Source organism: Trichechus manatus, unplaced genomic scaffold, assembly GCF_000243295.1.
Source record: "Trichechus manatus latirostris isolate Lorelei unplaced genomic scaffold, TriManLat1.0 scaffold00093, whole genome shotgun sequence".
Lineage (NCBI taxonomy): Eukaryota > Metazoa > Chordata > Mammalia > Sirenia > Trichechidae > Trichechus > Trichechus manatus.
In genome coordinates, this window is record NW_004444029.1 from 1,340,101 (window position 1) to 1,354,442 (window position 14,342).

The 14,342-nt window shown below is 49.8% G+C and overlaps 1 protein-coding gene across 1 annotated transcript in view; it reads right to left on the reverse strand.

The window, feature by feature from the left end:
* The window catches only part of CNTNAP2 (contactin associated protein 2), a 1,280,693-nt gene that overhangs the window by 373,233 nt on the left and 893,118 nt on the right, over positions 1 to 14,342 (reverse strand). Inside the window, exon 13 of the mRNA XM_023736915.1 lies at positions 454 to 610. Coding sequence (XP_023592683.1) covers positions 454 to 610 — 157 coding nt within the window. The remainder of the gene's footprint in view (positions 1 to 453; positions 611 to 14,342) is intronic.

Consider the following 14,342-nt stretch of genomic DNA (forward strand, 5'->3'; position numbering starts at 1 on the left):
TCTCTCCAGCTCTCTGTCTGTCTGTCTCTCTCTCTCCTGGTCCAGATGCTCAGAGCAAACCTTTCAGGAGGCGGCACACAGTCCTGGAGACCCTGCTCAGCTGGGAGCTCCCCCAGGCCTGTCCGAGCCCCCGCCATGGCCACCCCCTCTGTGGCCACAAGGCACATTTCTATCCTGCAGATGGCGGTCGGCTGCACGGCTCATTATTTCTCTCTGAGCAAATGCAATCCCGCCAGTTACGTGTCCGTCTGTCTGTAAGCGCACGCCCTGGTAGCACTGACCGCCTCCTACCTCCTCCTGCTTCCGAGTTTCTCAGCGTGTTCCTGACATTTGAAAACGTGGTGAGCCCCAAGCTCTTAACCTATTGTCTCCTGACTTCAGCACTTCTCAGACTTTCCTCGTGTCTGGCCGTATGGCCGGGGCTCCACAGCCGGGCTGACGCCCCACACTCACCACTGCTTGTGGTCCGCGTCACAGTGGCAGAAGTACTGAGGGTCCGTGCAGTTGCGCTCGATGCCACATGCGCACTTCTGGATGCCAGGGCCGGAGCCCCCCCAGTAGTAGTGCTTCTCGTTGCCTTTGCCGACCCACCAGGTGTAAGGGCTTCCGTCTGCAAGAAAGGAAGGAACCTTAAGTGCACGCCGCTCCGTGAACGAAGGCAGCCTGAGAAAGCTGGGCGCTGTGCGATTCCACCTCCATGGCATCCTGGAAAAGGCAGAAGTGCAACGACAGTGGAAAGGTCAGCGGTCGACAGGGGTCAGGCGTTCAGGGAGGGGTGAACAGATGGAGCACAGCACAGGGCATTTTTAGGGCAGTGAGGCTATTCTGCAGGATACTGTAACTGTGGATACATGATGTTAAACATTTGTCAAAACCCACAGGGCGGTACAGCACAGAGGGACCCCTAATGTGGACTGTGGCTTTCAGTTAATAATAGTGTATCCGTAACGGTGCATCAGGGCAACAAGCGGACCACAGGAATGCTGCCGTTAGTAACAGCAAAGACAGCAGGCGGGGAGACCGCGTGTCTGGCGCTCACTGACCTGCTCGAGTTTTCTGTCAACCTAACGCTGCTCTAAAAAGTAAAGAAAATTCCGGGTAAATGGTAAACTCCAGCTTTCTCACCAGGATGTTTACCTTCTCCTTGGGAGAAACTTTTACAGGCACACGTCTGTAATTCAGCAAGTCGCCAGTAATCAGCCGCCGGGTGGGAAGCCCACAGTGAAGCCCGGACTGATGGTTGACACACAGCTGACTCACAGCTAGTCTACTTTCCTGCAAATGGATCGCCATGCAGACCGCAGAAAACTAGACCTAACCGTGGATTTCCATGGCTTCTGAGTAAAACCCGAAAAAAACTCCAAACCTGTTGCAGTCGAGTCAATTCTGACTCCTGGTGACCCTACAGGACAGAGTAGAACAGCCCCGTAGGGTTTCCAAAGCTGACATCTTTAGGGAAACAGACTGCCACGTCTTTCTCTCACAGAGCAGCTGGCAGGTTCGAACTGCCAACCTTTCAGTTAGCAGCTGGGCATGTAACTGCTGAGTAATCCTAATCGGTGCCATTCAGTACACTTTTTTTAATCAATTTGATAGTAATCTTTCAATTTTCCCAGCACAAACTGTGCCAAAATAATTTTTCTAATTTTTAGCAAATTTATATTTTTAAGCATAATAACATAGGTTTAGATGTTCAGTTTAAAAAATGTGTCTACTGCCAATGCTGTTGTTGTGAGGTGCCAATTCTGATTAATAGCGATCCCATGGGACAGAGTAGAACTGCCCCATAGGGTTTCTAAGGCTGAAATCTTTATGGAAGCAGACTGTCACATCTTTCTCCCTCAGAGCGGCTGGTAGGTTTGAACTACCAACCTTTTAGTTAGGAAATTGGTTAGAAACCAGGTAGGTCCAGAAGGGTTAAGCAATTCTACCAGTCACACGACAGGTCCGTCCAAAAGCTGGCAGTGTGGCCCCACGTCCCACAGCATGCGGCACCATCGGCTTCACACAAAACAAAAATGATTTGATTAGTTGACCTAACAGCCACTCCTTCCTTCATTCATTCGTTCACTCATCTGATCATCAGACATCCACGGAGGTCCCAGTCTGTGCCACCGTCTTCAGACACTCAGCGGAACAATGGAGGAGAAAGACGCAGACGGAGAACATGGCGCAGTAAGTATGGAGGACAGAGGACGGCAGGAAGGGCTGTCTCCCCCGTCTCCCTGTCTCTTCTCTGCTTTTATAAGGACAGCACTCAGAAGGACTCAGACTCATCCTACTCCAGCATGACCTCATGCCAACTGAAAACATCTTCAAAGAGCCTATTTCCAACCAGGGTCACATTCATGGGTACTAGGGGTTAGGACTTCAACATAGCTTTTTCAGGGACACAATTCAATCCATAGCAATGGGCTTGAGAAATCCCATATTTTTTTTGAAACTATAGAATCTGAGCCACTCAAAGAAATGTTTTGGTCATTTGGCTGTGAGCTGACCCAGATGTCTACTGGTTTCATCTCTGGCTGCCGTGGGGAGAGGCCATGTGGGCCCCCAGTGCTGACCTGCAAAGGTGTATGGGGGGTACTCTCGGCTGATCCCGGAAGTGCTGCGCATCCTCTGCTGGCCATCCTGCCCATTTACTATTGCACTGCATCTTTTCAAGTTGGTCTAATGCTAAACTGTCTTTCTCTCAAAGGTAATTCTGGTTGAAGTCATTGTTTCTGGAAACGAAGGGTGATCTAAACCTGTGGTGGGGAAAGAGGGCCCCGGTCAGACACCACAGGTCTGGGGGTAATGGGCGTCTGACAGGGGTTGCCTTTGTCCTGCTCGCACCTCAAACAGCTGACGAGAGGGTGTTTGTCTCAGAACTGAAGTTCGGTTTACGGTCGTTCCTTCCCATGAGCAGCGGACACAACGTCGCGCCCTGCATTTTCATCATGGACACTGATGGTGATTTGAACCAACAGCAGCAACAAGAAAGCTGGCCAATCCCAGCTGTGCCTCCAGTGGGTGCCCGGCAGCTTAGGTGAGCATGCTCAGTGTCAAAGTGTTTGGGGGGCGGGGTGTCCCCGTGGAGGCCCGGGCCCGGCATGGGACCCAGGCACGAACTAACCTCTATGCAGTCCTCCGTGTACGGTGGGGTGGACTATTTTCAGACCAGGATTGGACTCAAGGCAAAGATCCCAAGGACAGAGCACGCAGCGACCCAGTGGTGACCAGTAAGAGCAGCCTGGTGTCTTAGGCTCCTGGTGCTGTGGTAACACAAATACCACAAGTGTGTAGCTCAAAGAACAGACATTTATTTTATCAACTTTCTGCAAGCTGAAAGTCCAAAAAAAAAAAAAAATCCTCATAACTGGACCAGTAAGCGACATCATGATAAATGGAGAAAAGATTGAAGTTGCCAAGGATTTCATTTTACTTGGATCCACAATCAATGTCCATGGAAGCAGCAGTCAAGAAATCGAAGGACACACTGCATTGGGCAAATCTGCTGCAAAGACCTCTTTAAAGTGTGAAAAAGCCAAGATGTCACTTTGAGGACTAAGGTGGGCCTGACCCAAGCCATGGTGTTTTAATTGCCTCATATGCATGTGAAAGCTGTATAATGAATAAGGAAGACTGAAGAAAAATTGATGCTTTTGAATTACAGTGTTGGCGAAGAATGGACTGCCAGAAGAACGAACAGATCTGTCTTGGAAGAAGTACAGCCAGGATGCTCATTAGCAGTGAGGGTGGCAAGACCACGTCTCAGATACTTTGGACCTGTTATCAGGAGGGGCCAGTCCCTGGAGAAGGACATCATGCTTGGTAAAGCAGACGGTCAGCACAAAAGAGGAAGCCAGACTGACACAGTGGCTGCAACAATGGGCTCAAGCATAACAACGATCGTGAGGATGGCACAGGACCGGGCAGTGTTTTGTTCTGTTGTACGTGGGGTCGCTATGAGTCAGAATTGACTCGACATCACCTCCCCAGCTGTGTCTGTTCCATCCTTGTAGATAGCTCTCGGTGTGCTCTGGCTTCTGGCTCACAGATGATCCTTACATGGCATCCGTCTTCCCCATGTGTGTGTCTGTCTGTTCTGCTCTTTTTATAACTCAGGAGTGATTAGGTTTAGGACTCACCCTACACTGGTGTGGCCTCATTATCATAACAAAAAAAGCTCTATTGCCAAAGAGGATCACATCCGCAGGCACGAGGGCCAGGAATTCAGCACATATTTTGGGGAACACCATTCAGTCTGTAACGCTCAATGTTCTTGTTTCTTCCCCCGTCCCCCATCTTTTTCTCAGATCACAACCCTTTCGTCCTTGTATGGCTGATACTCCCAGGTGATGCAAACCTGCAGTGATCATGCCCTCCTTCTGGGAAGCCAGGTACGTGCAGCATACAACATTCTACCTCCCTGATCCCACACCTGCCAGGAATGGCAGGATATCAGTAAGAAAAACACATTCCAGGGAAAAAAGCAAACTGTACCCTTTGTTATAGCATTGGCTAATTTGGTTAAATCAATATAACTATAATAAATTATTAATTTAGTGTGAGTATTTTATATTCAGCAAGCGGAGAACGGTTCAGTTTGCTCTGAGCAAAGAATCGTCTTTTTCAGGTGCTATAATGATGAGCTGCTCCTTCGGGCCTTACAAATCATTGTTTACCTGCTAATTGGCTCCAGGGAAAAGTAGTTAAAGGAGATTAAAAAGGGAAGACTTTTTAAAAGACAAGACTAAGAAGTAGTAAGAAAAGAAATAAGTTAATTATCTGCTTCCAAGAGTTCAAGAAATTCTCTAACCTCAGAATGCGCAGATTTTCGTTAACTCTGTTAAGTGGGTGTAATCACCATAGCAAGATTAGCTAATGATGGACCGTGTTCTAAGTTAACAAGAAACTAAATTATCAAAGTGAAGCATGTTGTATTAAAACAGCCAGATCGGGGAGGAATGGAATATAATCAGAACGCTGTTTGCAGGCACTTCAGATCGAGCTGTAGCTGTGGTTTGGCTGGTGAAACTGGAGAAGTGAGAAAGAAAGCGGCTGCCTGCTTCTCGGAAGGTGAAGAAACAGCGGCCCTGTGGGCGTTTTCTCGGCAGAGTCCTTTCAGACGCGTGAGAACAAACGTGAGAGGCCTGTTGGTGACAACGGGCACAGACCTGGGGTTTCCAAACGTGCTCTGTGGAGCTTCCAGGCTGCAGAGTGGACCTAACGGGCCGCGTAAATGAATGTGGTCGGAGGTCTCGGTGACGGTGGATTAATTCCACCTTGTCCACGTCCCCAGGAAATGGAAAACAGGGCCACCAGGGTGTACGGGCGCCCAAGTGAAAACTTGAGGCACCTTTTTAGCTTGATGGAACCTGGGTTATTTATTCTGTTGAGAATATACGCAGCAAAACGTACACCAATTCCAGTTTCTGCATGTGCACTTCGGTGACACTGACGACATTCTCTGAGTTGTGCAACCACTCTCATCCCCTCTGAGTAGCTGATGGAACCTAGTTTTATTCTACCGGCCCCACCCCCTTACCGACACCTCTGCTGAAGAACCGCGGGGCTGGTTAGCCTGGAAATGGAGCAGATGTGACTGCAGCAGAGATGTGCTTCCCCGGCTCTGCCCGGGACCCTGCTGGCCGCCCCCACCCACCCCGGCTCTGCCCCCGACCCGTCCACGTTCCACTCTGACCCTGCCCAGCCTTTGGCCCCTAGTGACCTGTCCCAGTCCCCGCGGTGTGGGAGCCCACTGTCGCTGACCATGCTCTGAAATCTCCCGTCCCCGCCTCCCTTCCATCCTTACCAGGGCACTCAGCCCCGCCCCCCGTCATCGGGGAAGCTCAGCTGACACTGGTGGATTACATAATCCACATCAAGGCGTGGACGGTGGTGACACGCTGCCTTAGTAAACACACCTTTAAGTGGTGTGTGTGCCAACATTCTCAGACCGTGAGAGCCTTCCTTCCAAACGAAGTGACCTAGAGGACAAGGTATGGGCCTCCCATGTCGGGAGACCTGGGGTGGATTCCCAGCCGATGCACCTCATGCCAGCCACCACCCATCTGTCAGTGGAGGTTTGCATGTTGCTATGATGCTGAACAGGTTTCCGCGGAGCTTCCAGACTAAGACTAGGAAGAAAGGCCTGGTGATCTACATCTGAAAACCAGCCAGTGAAAACCCTGTGGAGCACCACAGCCTGATCTACAACTGCATTCTTCTATTTAGATTGAGGACTTTAAAATTAAACGTGCCGTGTCTCGGCAGTCTCACAGATACAAACACCCATCATATCAAGTTACCTGTAATTTTTGAGAAATAAATCTATTTAACTGGATAACAGTGTTCTCTTTTGTTTCCCCACCACCTAACTCTATATGGTTCCACATTGATTACTATAAACATAGAACAGAGAAAAAGTCCTGTGGAGCTCATACTTCAGACAGTGATGTGAGTCGGGGGAAATAAACCACACTTCTGAAGTTATAATATAAACATTCAATCAGATAGTTAAAGGTGAAGGTTTTCTCTCTCTGATTGAACGTTCTCTAAACTCGTCTGATTAGGGATGAACAGAAATGAATGCAGTCGATTAGCCACACATCCTATCCTTCAGAATCACACAGGATTTTACTGTGTTTTATTGATTTGAGTAGGGACCAAATTTAGAAATGTAGAATTGAAGTTCAGATCAAGATGGACCTGAACTGAAATGCTAATTAAAATTAATTTCACTGCATAATATTTAAATTTATTATATTGAATTGAACTTAACTGAGTTCAATCAAGGACTGGTTCCACTGAGCTGAATTTGATTCCGTTGAATCAAACCACGTTGAGTCCTATTCAAATGAATTAGATTTTACTAGTTGGAGTGGAATTGAAGGGACAGATTAAACGGGGGTTGGTAATTTGGCACAGTATTGAAGAGAGTGAAATGGTCAACTCCCTCTCAGCTACTGCTCTCTGTGGAGGTCGCTGGCCCTCATGGTACCCCAGTAAACCCAAACCAAATAACCCCTTGCTGCGGAGTTGATTCGGACTCATTGGGACTCATGTGACAGAGTAGAACTGCCCCATAGGCAGGGATGGATTACCCAATAAGGTAAGCACAGGCTTACTTGTGCTTACTTACTAATCTGTAGTGTAGAATTTCACTGTTTCTCACCACATGAAACCCGTGTGAAACTGTCCACTACAGATTAGTGAGTCAACACAAGTAAGCTTATGCGTACCTTGTTTATTGGTTAATCCGCCCCTGCCCGTAGGGTTTTCTAGGCTGTAATCTTTATGCGAACAGATCACTAGGTCTCTCTCCCTTGGAGCCACTGGGTGGATTCGAACCACCAACCTTTCAGTTAGCAGCCAAGCACTTAACCATCGCACCACCAGGGCTCCTTGAGCAGAATATGGGGCTGAGAAATGGTTATGGAGTTTATGGTGTTTACACTGTACTCTTGAAGTCATTCCAAAACCAAACCCGCTGCTGGGGAGAAATCACTGGGAGCCAAATATTTGCCTTTCAGATGTTGACACGTACAAATAGAGGTTTATATAAGATCAAAGAATAACAACAAAATAAGCAGTCTTGTTCTTTCTACACAACCGAATAGAAAATCACCAATGCCTTTAACGCAGTGGCCTCCCTGACCTCATCCTTCTCCCCTGCCTGAGGCAAGAGACATCCTCAGTCTCTCCTGCTTTTTGTCAGTCTTACCACACCTCTGTGAAATCCCTAAATAATATAACAATGCTTAGATCTGCGTTTCTTGAACTTATATGAAGAGAACTTCACTGTATTATTAGTTGGGCACCCACGTTAGGACATGTAGATTAGACAGACTGTCATCACTGCACCACTGTATTTTGATCTGAGTATATCACACGCGATTAATCTCCTATTAGTGACCGTTTGGGCTGTGTACAGCTTTCCGTTATTTCAACATGCTCTGTGAACATTCTGGCACAGTCTCCTGTTGTAAGGGTTTTGAGCATGTCCCGAGAGTGGAACTGTTAGACTATATGGATTGTACGTCTCAGTGTTTTCCCAGGTGCTTGTGTGAACGTTGCACCCCAGCACCAGCGGCACATCGGCCTTTCAGCCTCTCAGTTCACCAGCACCCTTGGCAACCCATGGCATTATGCCACTAATTTCTGCCAAGTGGTAATGACAGCTGGGTTCTCCTCTGGGTTTGCATTGTGCTTCCCTTGTTACTTAGAGGATTGCTCATCCTTATGTTTATTCTCTATTTATATATTAATTTGTCGAATAAGGAGAAAATAATAAAATAAAATAATAGGGATCCCTGGTGGTGCCGTGATTAAGCACTCGGCTGCTAAACAAACCGTCAGCAGTTCAAACTCACCAGCCGCTCCTCAGGAGAAAGATGTGGCATCTGCTTCGATAAAGATTATAGCCTTGGAAACCCTATGGGGCAGTTCTACTCTGTCCTATAGGGTTGCTAGGAGTTGGAATCCACTGGATGGCAATGGGTTTGGTTTTTTTTATCTTGTAAAGTATCTGTGCAAGTTTTTTGCCCATTTTCTATTTTTTGGTGTGGTTTTCGTATTGATTTTAGAAAATGTTTAAGAAAATAATTCTTTAATAATAATAACTGATACAAATTTCACTTTTTATGGTGTTGTTAATGAGGAAGGTTCTTAATTTTATTGTTTTATTGAGTTTATTAACATTTGCATCACAGACTATTGTCTTCAAATCATAAATTTATTTTCTTCCACTATTTTACAAAAATTTATTGAATTTTTGACTTCTCCACATAAGTTTTTAAAGTTCCTGGGTGGTGCAAATGTTAACGTGCTAACTGAAAGGTTGGAGGTTCGAGTTCACCCAGAGGTGCCTTGGAAGAAAGGCCTGCCAATCTACATCTGAAAAACAGCCATTGGAAACCCTATGGAGCACAGTTCTACTCTGACACATATGGGGTCACCATGAGTCAGAATCCACTCACCGGCAACTGGTTTATTTAAACAATGACCCTCTGAAATTTACCCTCACTCTGTTCTTTTCCTGACAACAGGAGAGTTTAGCATGGAAACACAGGATGATTTTCCTCCTGGTAAGTATTAACAGAAAGTTGTTTTTCTTAGCCTGCTGATTAGCTTGCTGGTATCAGACGAGATTCTTCAGAGACCTCCACATCAGGTCCAATAGTCATTTTTGCCGGCGAGGGGCCTGGCTTCTCAGTGACCGTAGTGAGGGCGACAGCCCACGCGGTGCGCAGACAGACACTTTGAGGATGGTTGCCTTGGAGCTCGTGACGAGTAATTCACCAAAATGCCTCTTAGGAGGCAAACTCCCAAACCTACGAAAGCCTGCCTTCCCCGTTGGGATGGTGAATGGATGCATTTCCACCTGGCATTCACGTGAGCCTCTGCCTTGTTTCAGGATTTGCCCTTCTGTTCCATCCCCTCCTCACAGGTGCTGTTCTGACGGCCCCACTGTGGGTGACCTCTGTCCCCAGAAGGATACGTTCAAGTCCTAACCCCTGTACCTGGGCACAGGACCTCGTTTGGGAGGAGTAGCTTTTCTTTTGTTATCAGTTCAGTTTCATGAGGTCGTGGTGTTGTGTGCTGTCCAGTCGATTCTGACTCACAGGGACCCTTTATGACAGAGTAAAACTGCCATATAGGATTTTTTACGCTGTAATCTTTAGGGGAGCAGATTGCCAGGTCTTTCAAGCCTCTGGGTGAGTTCAAACTGCCGACTTCCAGTTAGCCCAGTGCTAACCATGGCACCAGCAGGGCTCCTTGACGAGATCATTCCAGACCTCAGACACCGCTTATCTGGGTCCCTTTCTCTTAATACACAAAGCTATTGCCATCGAGTCAATTCGATTCTGACTCATAGCGACCCTACAGGACAGAGTCGCTATAGGACAGAGTAGGACTGTCCCATAGGGTTTCTGAGGCTGAAGTCTTTACGGAAGCAGACTGCTACACTTTTCTCCCGAGGAGTGGCTGGTGGGTTTGAACCGCCGATCTTCCAGTTAGCAGCCAAGCGCTTTAACCACTGTACCACCAGGGCTCCCCATTAAAATAGCACGGCTTCTCCCCTCTTGCCCCCATCCGCCATGTTTCTTTCCTAGAATTTATTACTGCCCGATTCAGTGCACACGTTTTGTTTATTGCTCATTTTCTGCCTCCCTCCGACAGCCTTTAATTTTCATGAGAGCTGAGCGCTTGTGTTTGATGACCCATAGTGGGTGCTCAATAAATCATTTCAAGTATGTGGATCTAAGTCTTTATTCTGTCTCCTATCTTCCCTACCAGAAAAGGGGAGGAAGAAAAACCCTGCCCAGGCCACCACTCCACACTGCTCTTTTTTGTTTTGATTTGTCCTATTTTGCCTTCACTACTCACGGTTCAATTCATTTCACCTGGGGAAACGTCCTTATCATGCATCGTGCCAATTTTTCTGTGCCTCGCGGGATCTAAGAAATGCTGCCATCGGTCCATGCCAAAGCCAGCGTGATGGTGCCGCTCACCTGCCGTCTCTGCCTGAGGTTACAAAGTCAGCACCGCGTGTACATGACCAGCTCCTCTCTCCCCCGTCAGCCTCCGCCCTCCAGCAACCATCTCATCTGCAGCCCATGTCACATCCCGACTGGACTCACATCCCTCTTCCCTTCCCAACGGTGCTAGAATCAAACTCGATTCCTCCAAATCCAGCTTTTCAGGAGGCTTAACAGCCCAGTTGGAGCCCTGGTGGCACAGTGGTCAAGAGCTCGTCTGCTAACTAAAAGGTGGGCAGTTCGAATCCACCTTGGGTTCCTTGGAAACCCTATGGGGCAGTTCTGCTCTGCCCTACAGGGTTGCCATGAGTCGGAATCGACTCGACAGTGACAGGTTTGGTTTCTGTTTTGAGAATAGTCTACTTGTACCCTAACTAGAACGCTTGCCTTTCACGCAGGAGACCCAGGTTCGATTCCCGGCCAACGCACCTCATGCACAGTCACCACCCGTCTGTCAGTGGAGGGCTGTGTGTTGCTGTGATGTTGAACAGGTTTCAGGGGAGCTTCCAGACTAAGAGGGACTAGGAAGAAAGGCCTGGCAATCTACTTCTGAAAATCAGCCAATGAAAACTCCATGGATCACAAGAATCCAATCTGCAACTGATCAGTCATGGGGACGGCTTGGGACCAGGAGCATTTCATTCCGTTTTGTCTGCGGTTGCCTTGAGTTGAGGGGACTCAGTGGCAGCTAAAACAACAGCACGCATTATGCTGACTTACAAACAAATGGTAAGTCAGGGACTTGTTTTGAGAGTTTCCTCACATGACATGGTTGTTCTGTGGACTTGGGAAGGCAAGACTGGGGTTTGACCCGCCCTCATCTGGCTCACCAGGCTGGTAAGGCTAACTGGGGGGCTGAGGGGGGCTGTTTCTAACCAGCACTGGCCCTCTGTGTCAGGAGACCCTGGTGCGGCCACCAGTCAGAGGCAATTCAGCCTGATTTTGTCCACCTGTTATGTCTGTCCTACCATACAGTTCTACCAACGTGCGGAGTCATGACCCGAGGAAAGACAATTTTACTGGAACAAGAAATAAATGTAAAACCGTATGCAGTCTATCATATTTACAAAGGCGGGCAAATCCTAGCTGAAGCAAAAAACAGAAGAAATTGCTGCATATATTTGTTGAATCAAATGATTTTCCACTAAAGTTTGTGTTCATGAGAATATTCACTACCGGGGTCTCTGGGTTCCTGGGTTCTGTCCTCTGCTGTCCGTCTTGTAGGGTGTTGGGGATGTACCATCAACCATGTGGTGCCACCCATGATAAGGGACTAAATTCAGGTTCTGCTGAAGCCTGCACCTGCAGCCCGTTGCTGCTCTGCCCCATTCCGCTCTGCCAGCAGCTACAGCCCAGGCATGACACGTAGCCTGGAGACCCGAGGGGCCGCTGAAGACCCTGGAGACTGCAGGAGGCAGCTCAGTGTAGTTGTGGACAAAGGCTGGGGGCCGCACGGTGCCTCGCTGGGAAGTAGCTGAGCCCAGACCTCGCTGCATGGACGAGGGGCTGGGACACTGCCCGAGATCCACGTGGTCACAAGGCCTCCACAGTCCAGCGGGCGGAGGCTCGGCTGCGGATGATGTGGAGGCAGGAGCCCTGGGGCCAGTGCCAGCTCCGTTATTGGGTTACTGCTCCATTCCCTCTTCTTGTCCTGTAACCTGGGCACTGCCTTTGCCCGTTTGGCTTTGTCACTGCGTGGCCCTGTGAATTTAGGTCTCTGTGCTCAGAAGGCGGGGTGGTGGGGGGTAAGGTTCCTGGGAGATGCAAATGGTGAACTTGCTCAGCTGCTAACTGAATGGTTGGAGGTTTGAGTCTACCCAGAGGTGCCCTGGAGGAAAGTCCTGGTGATCTACTTCTGAAAAGTCAGCCACTAAAAACCCCATGGAGCACAGTTCTACCCTGGCGCCCACGCGGATGCCGTGAGTCAGAGTCTGCTCCATGGCAGCTGGTTGTCTTTTATACAGAAGAGACCCACCTAACTCACGCCGCAGTGCCCCTGTTTTCTATAAATTTCTCACCTGCAGCCCCATCCCTCACACCTGTCCCATGACAGAAATCTGCCCCCCTCCTCACCCGGCAGACGCCTGCTCCTTCGTCACCTCTGAACACAGGCCTTGCAGGTGCTCAGGTTTCCCCCAAGTCTCACTCGTGAAGACTGTCTCCTGCAGATGTCCCTGAACCCTGGTCTGATGCCTCGAGCCCCGTCACCCCGCATCCCTGGCGCCCGTTGGAGTGCCTGCTTCCTGGCCAGGAGCCCTGACCTCTGCATTCTCCTGGTGATCGTGGTGGATGGCCACTCAGACCCCCTTCAACACAGGCCCTTGGTGACGCTGATGACTCACCCCATCCCTGGTGGAGCCCCGGGCCCATCTTTCCCTCGACAGCAGATTTCTGCATCTGTTTGTCCCGCAGGGACCTCAGCGCCAATCTGTCTCCAACCAAAGTCGTCACTCGGCCTTGTGCCGACTCACGCGTCATTTGGCGTTTGATCTGAGGAGCTTCCTCCGCTCAACAACTGATGCCCTTTATTTCACAGAGAAGCCAAGGGTGCCGATGGGAACCCTCAGCCTTCCGCTCCCAGATGACTCACTGTCAACACGGGGACCCCCCATCCTTCCGTTACCACGTCCCTCCTCCTCTGGCCTCTGGCCACAGGCCCTCCACCTTCTCAGGAGCTGTGCACCTCATCTAAGCCGCTTCTTGTGAAGGAGATCCTGGGTTCCTCCCACTGGCCCTGAAACCCCATAACGCACTTGTTTTTGAAAATCAAACCAACAAACCACCACCAGGGACAAAACACCACACAACCCGCTCCTCCAGGCCTACCCCGTCCAGCCTGCGCCTGCTTCCCCCCCGAGAAGCAAACGCTTTGGAAAGGGCCGCCTGCATTGGATGTTTCATCTCCTCCCAGCTGCCGGCTCCTGGACGCCACTCTGTGGATTTTCCTCAGTGGATTTTCCTCAGTGGATTTTCCTCAGTGGATTTTCCTCAGTCCATCCTTCCCTCCACTGCACTAAACTCAGGGACAACTTGTGTATTCCCCTTACCAGGCCTCTGGGCAGCGTTTTGAGCTCAACATGCCCTGCTCTCTCCCTCCTTCTTGAACCAATCTTCCCACTTCACTTCCATCACGAGGCGAGGCTCAGGTCACTCCTCTGTCTCCTGGACATAACATATCCTGATGAGCTGTGGGCTCTGACCACGGTCAGCTTCAGGCCCCCTTCAGAGGCATAATGAGGGGTGGGCAGAGGGGGCATGTGCCCCTGGGCGCAAGTCCCAGGGGCTGCCAAAGGAGACGTGGAATGACATTCCAAGGCGCCTGACTGGGGGACAGCGGTCCTGCCGAAGCGTTGCCCCATCAACGTCTATTCATCTTGAAATTGGGAGAGGGGTGCAACTTAGACACTGCCCCTGGGTGCTCGTTACCCTCCCTAGGCCCCTGCCCCTTCACCTGCTCTCGGGAGCGCCCATCCACACTGGCCTTCACCACTCCTCACCCTGAGAGCGAGATGGTCTCCCTGCCTGTCGTCTGTGTCTGCACCGTGCCTCTCACGCCCAGTCCATGTGCATGGTCACAGCCCTCCATCACACCTGGTCCTCCTCAGGTAACGCCCACCCTGCCCTTCCTGCCGCACCTCTCAAGCCCAGTCCATGTGCACACACGGTCACGGCCCTCCATCACACCTGGTCCTCCTCAGGTAACGCCCACCCTGCCCTTCCTGCCGCACCTCTCAAGCCCAGTCCTTGTGCACACACGGTCACGGCCCTCCATCACACCTGGTCCTCCTCAGGTAACGCCCACCCTGCCCTTCCTGC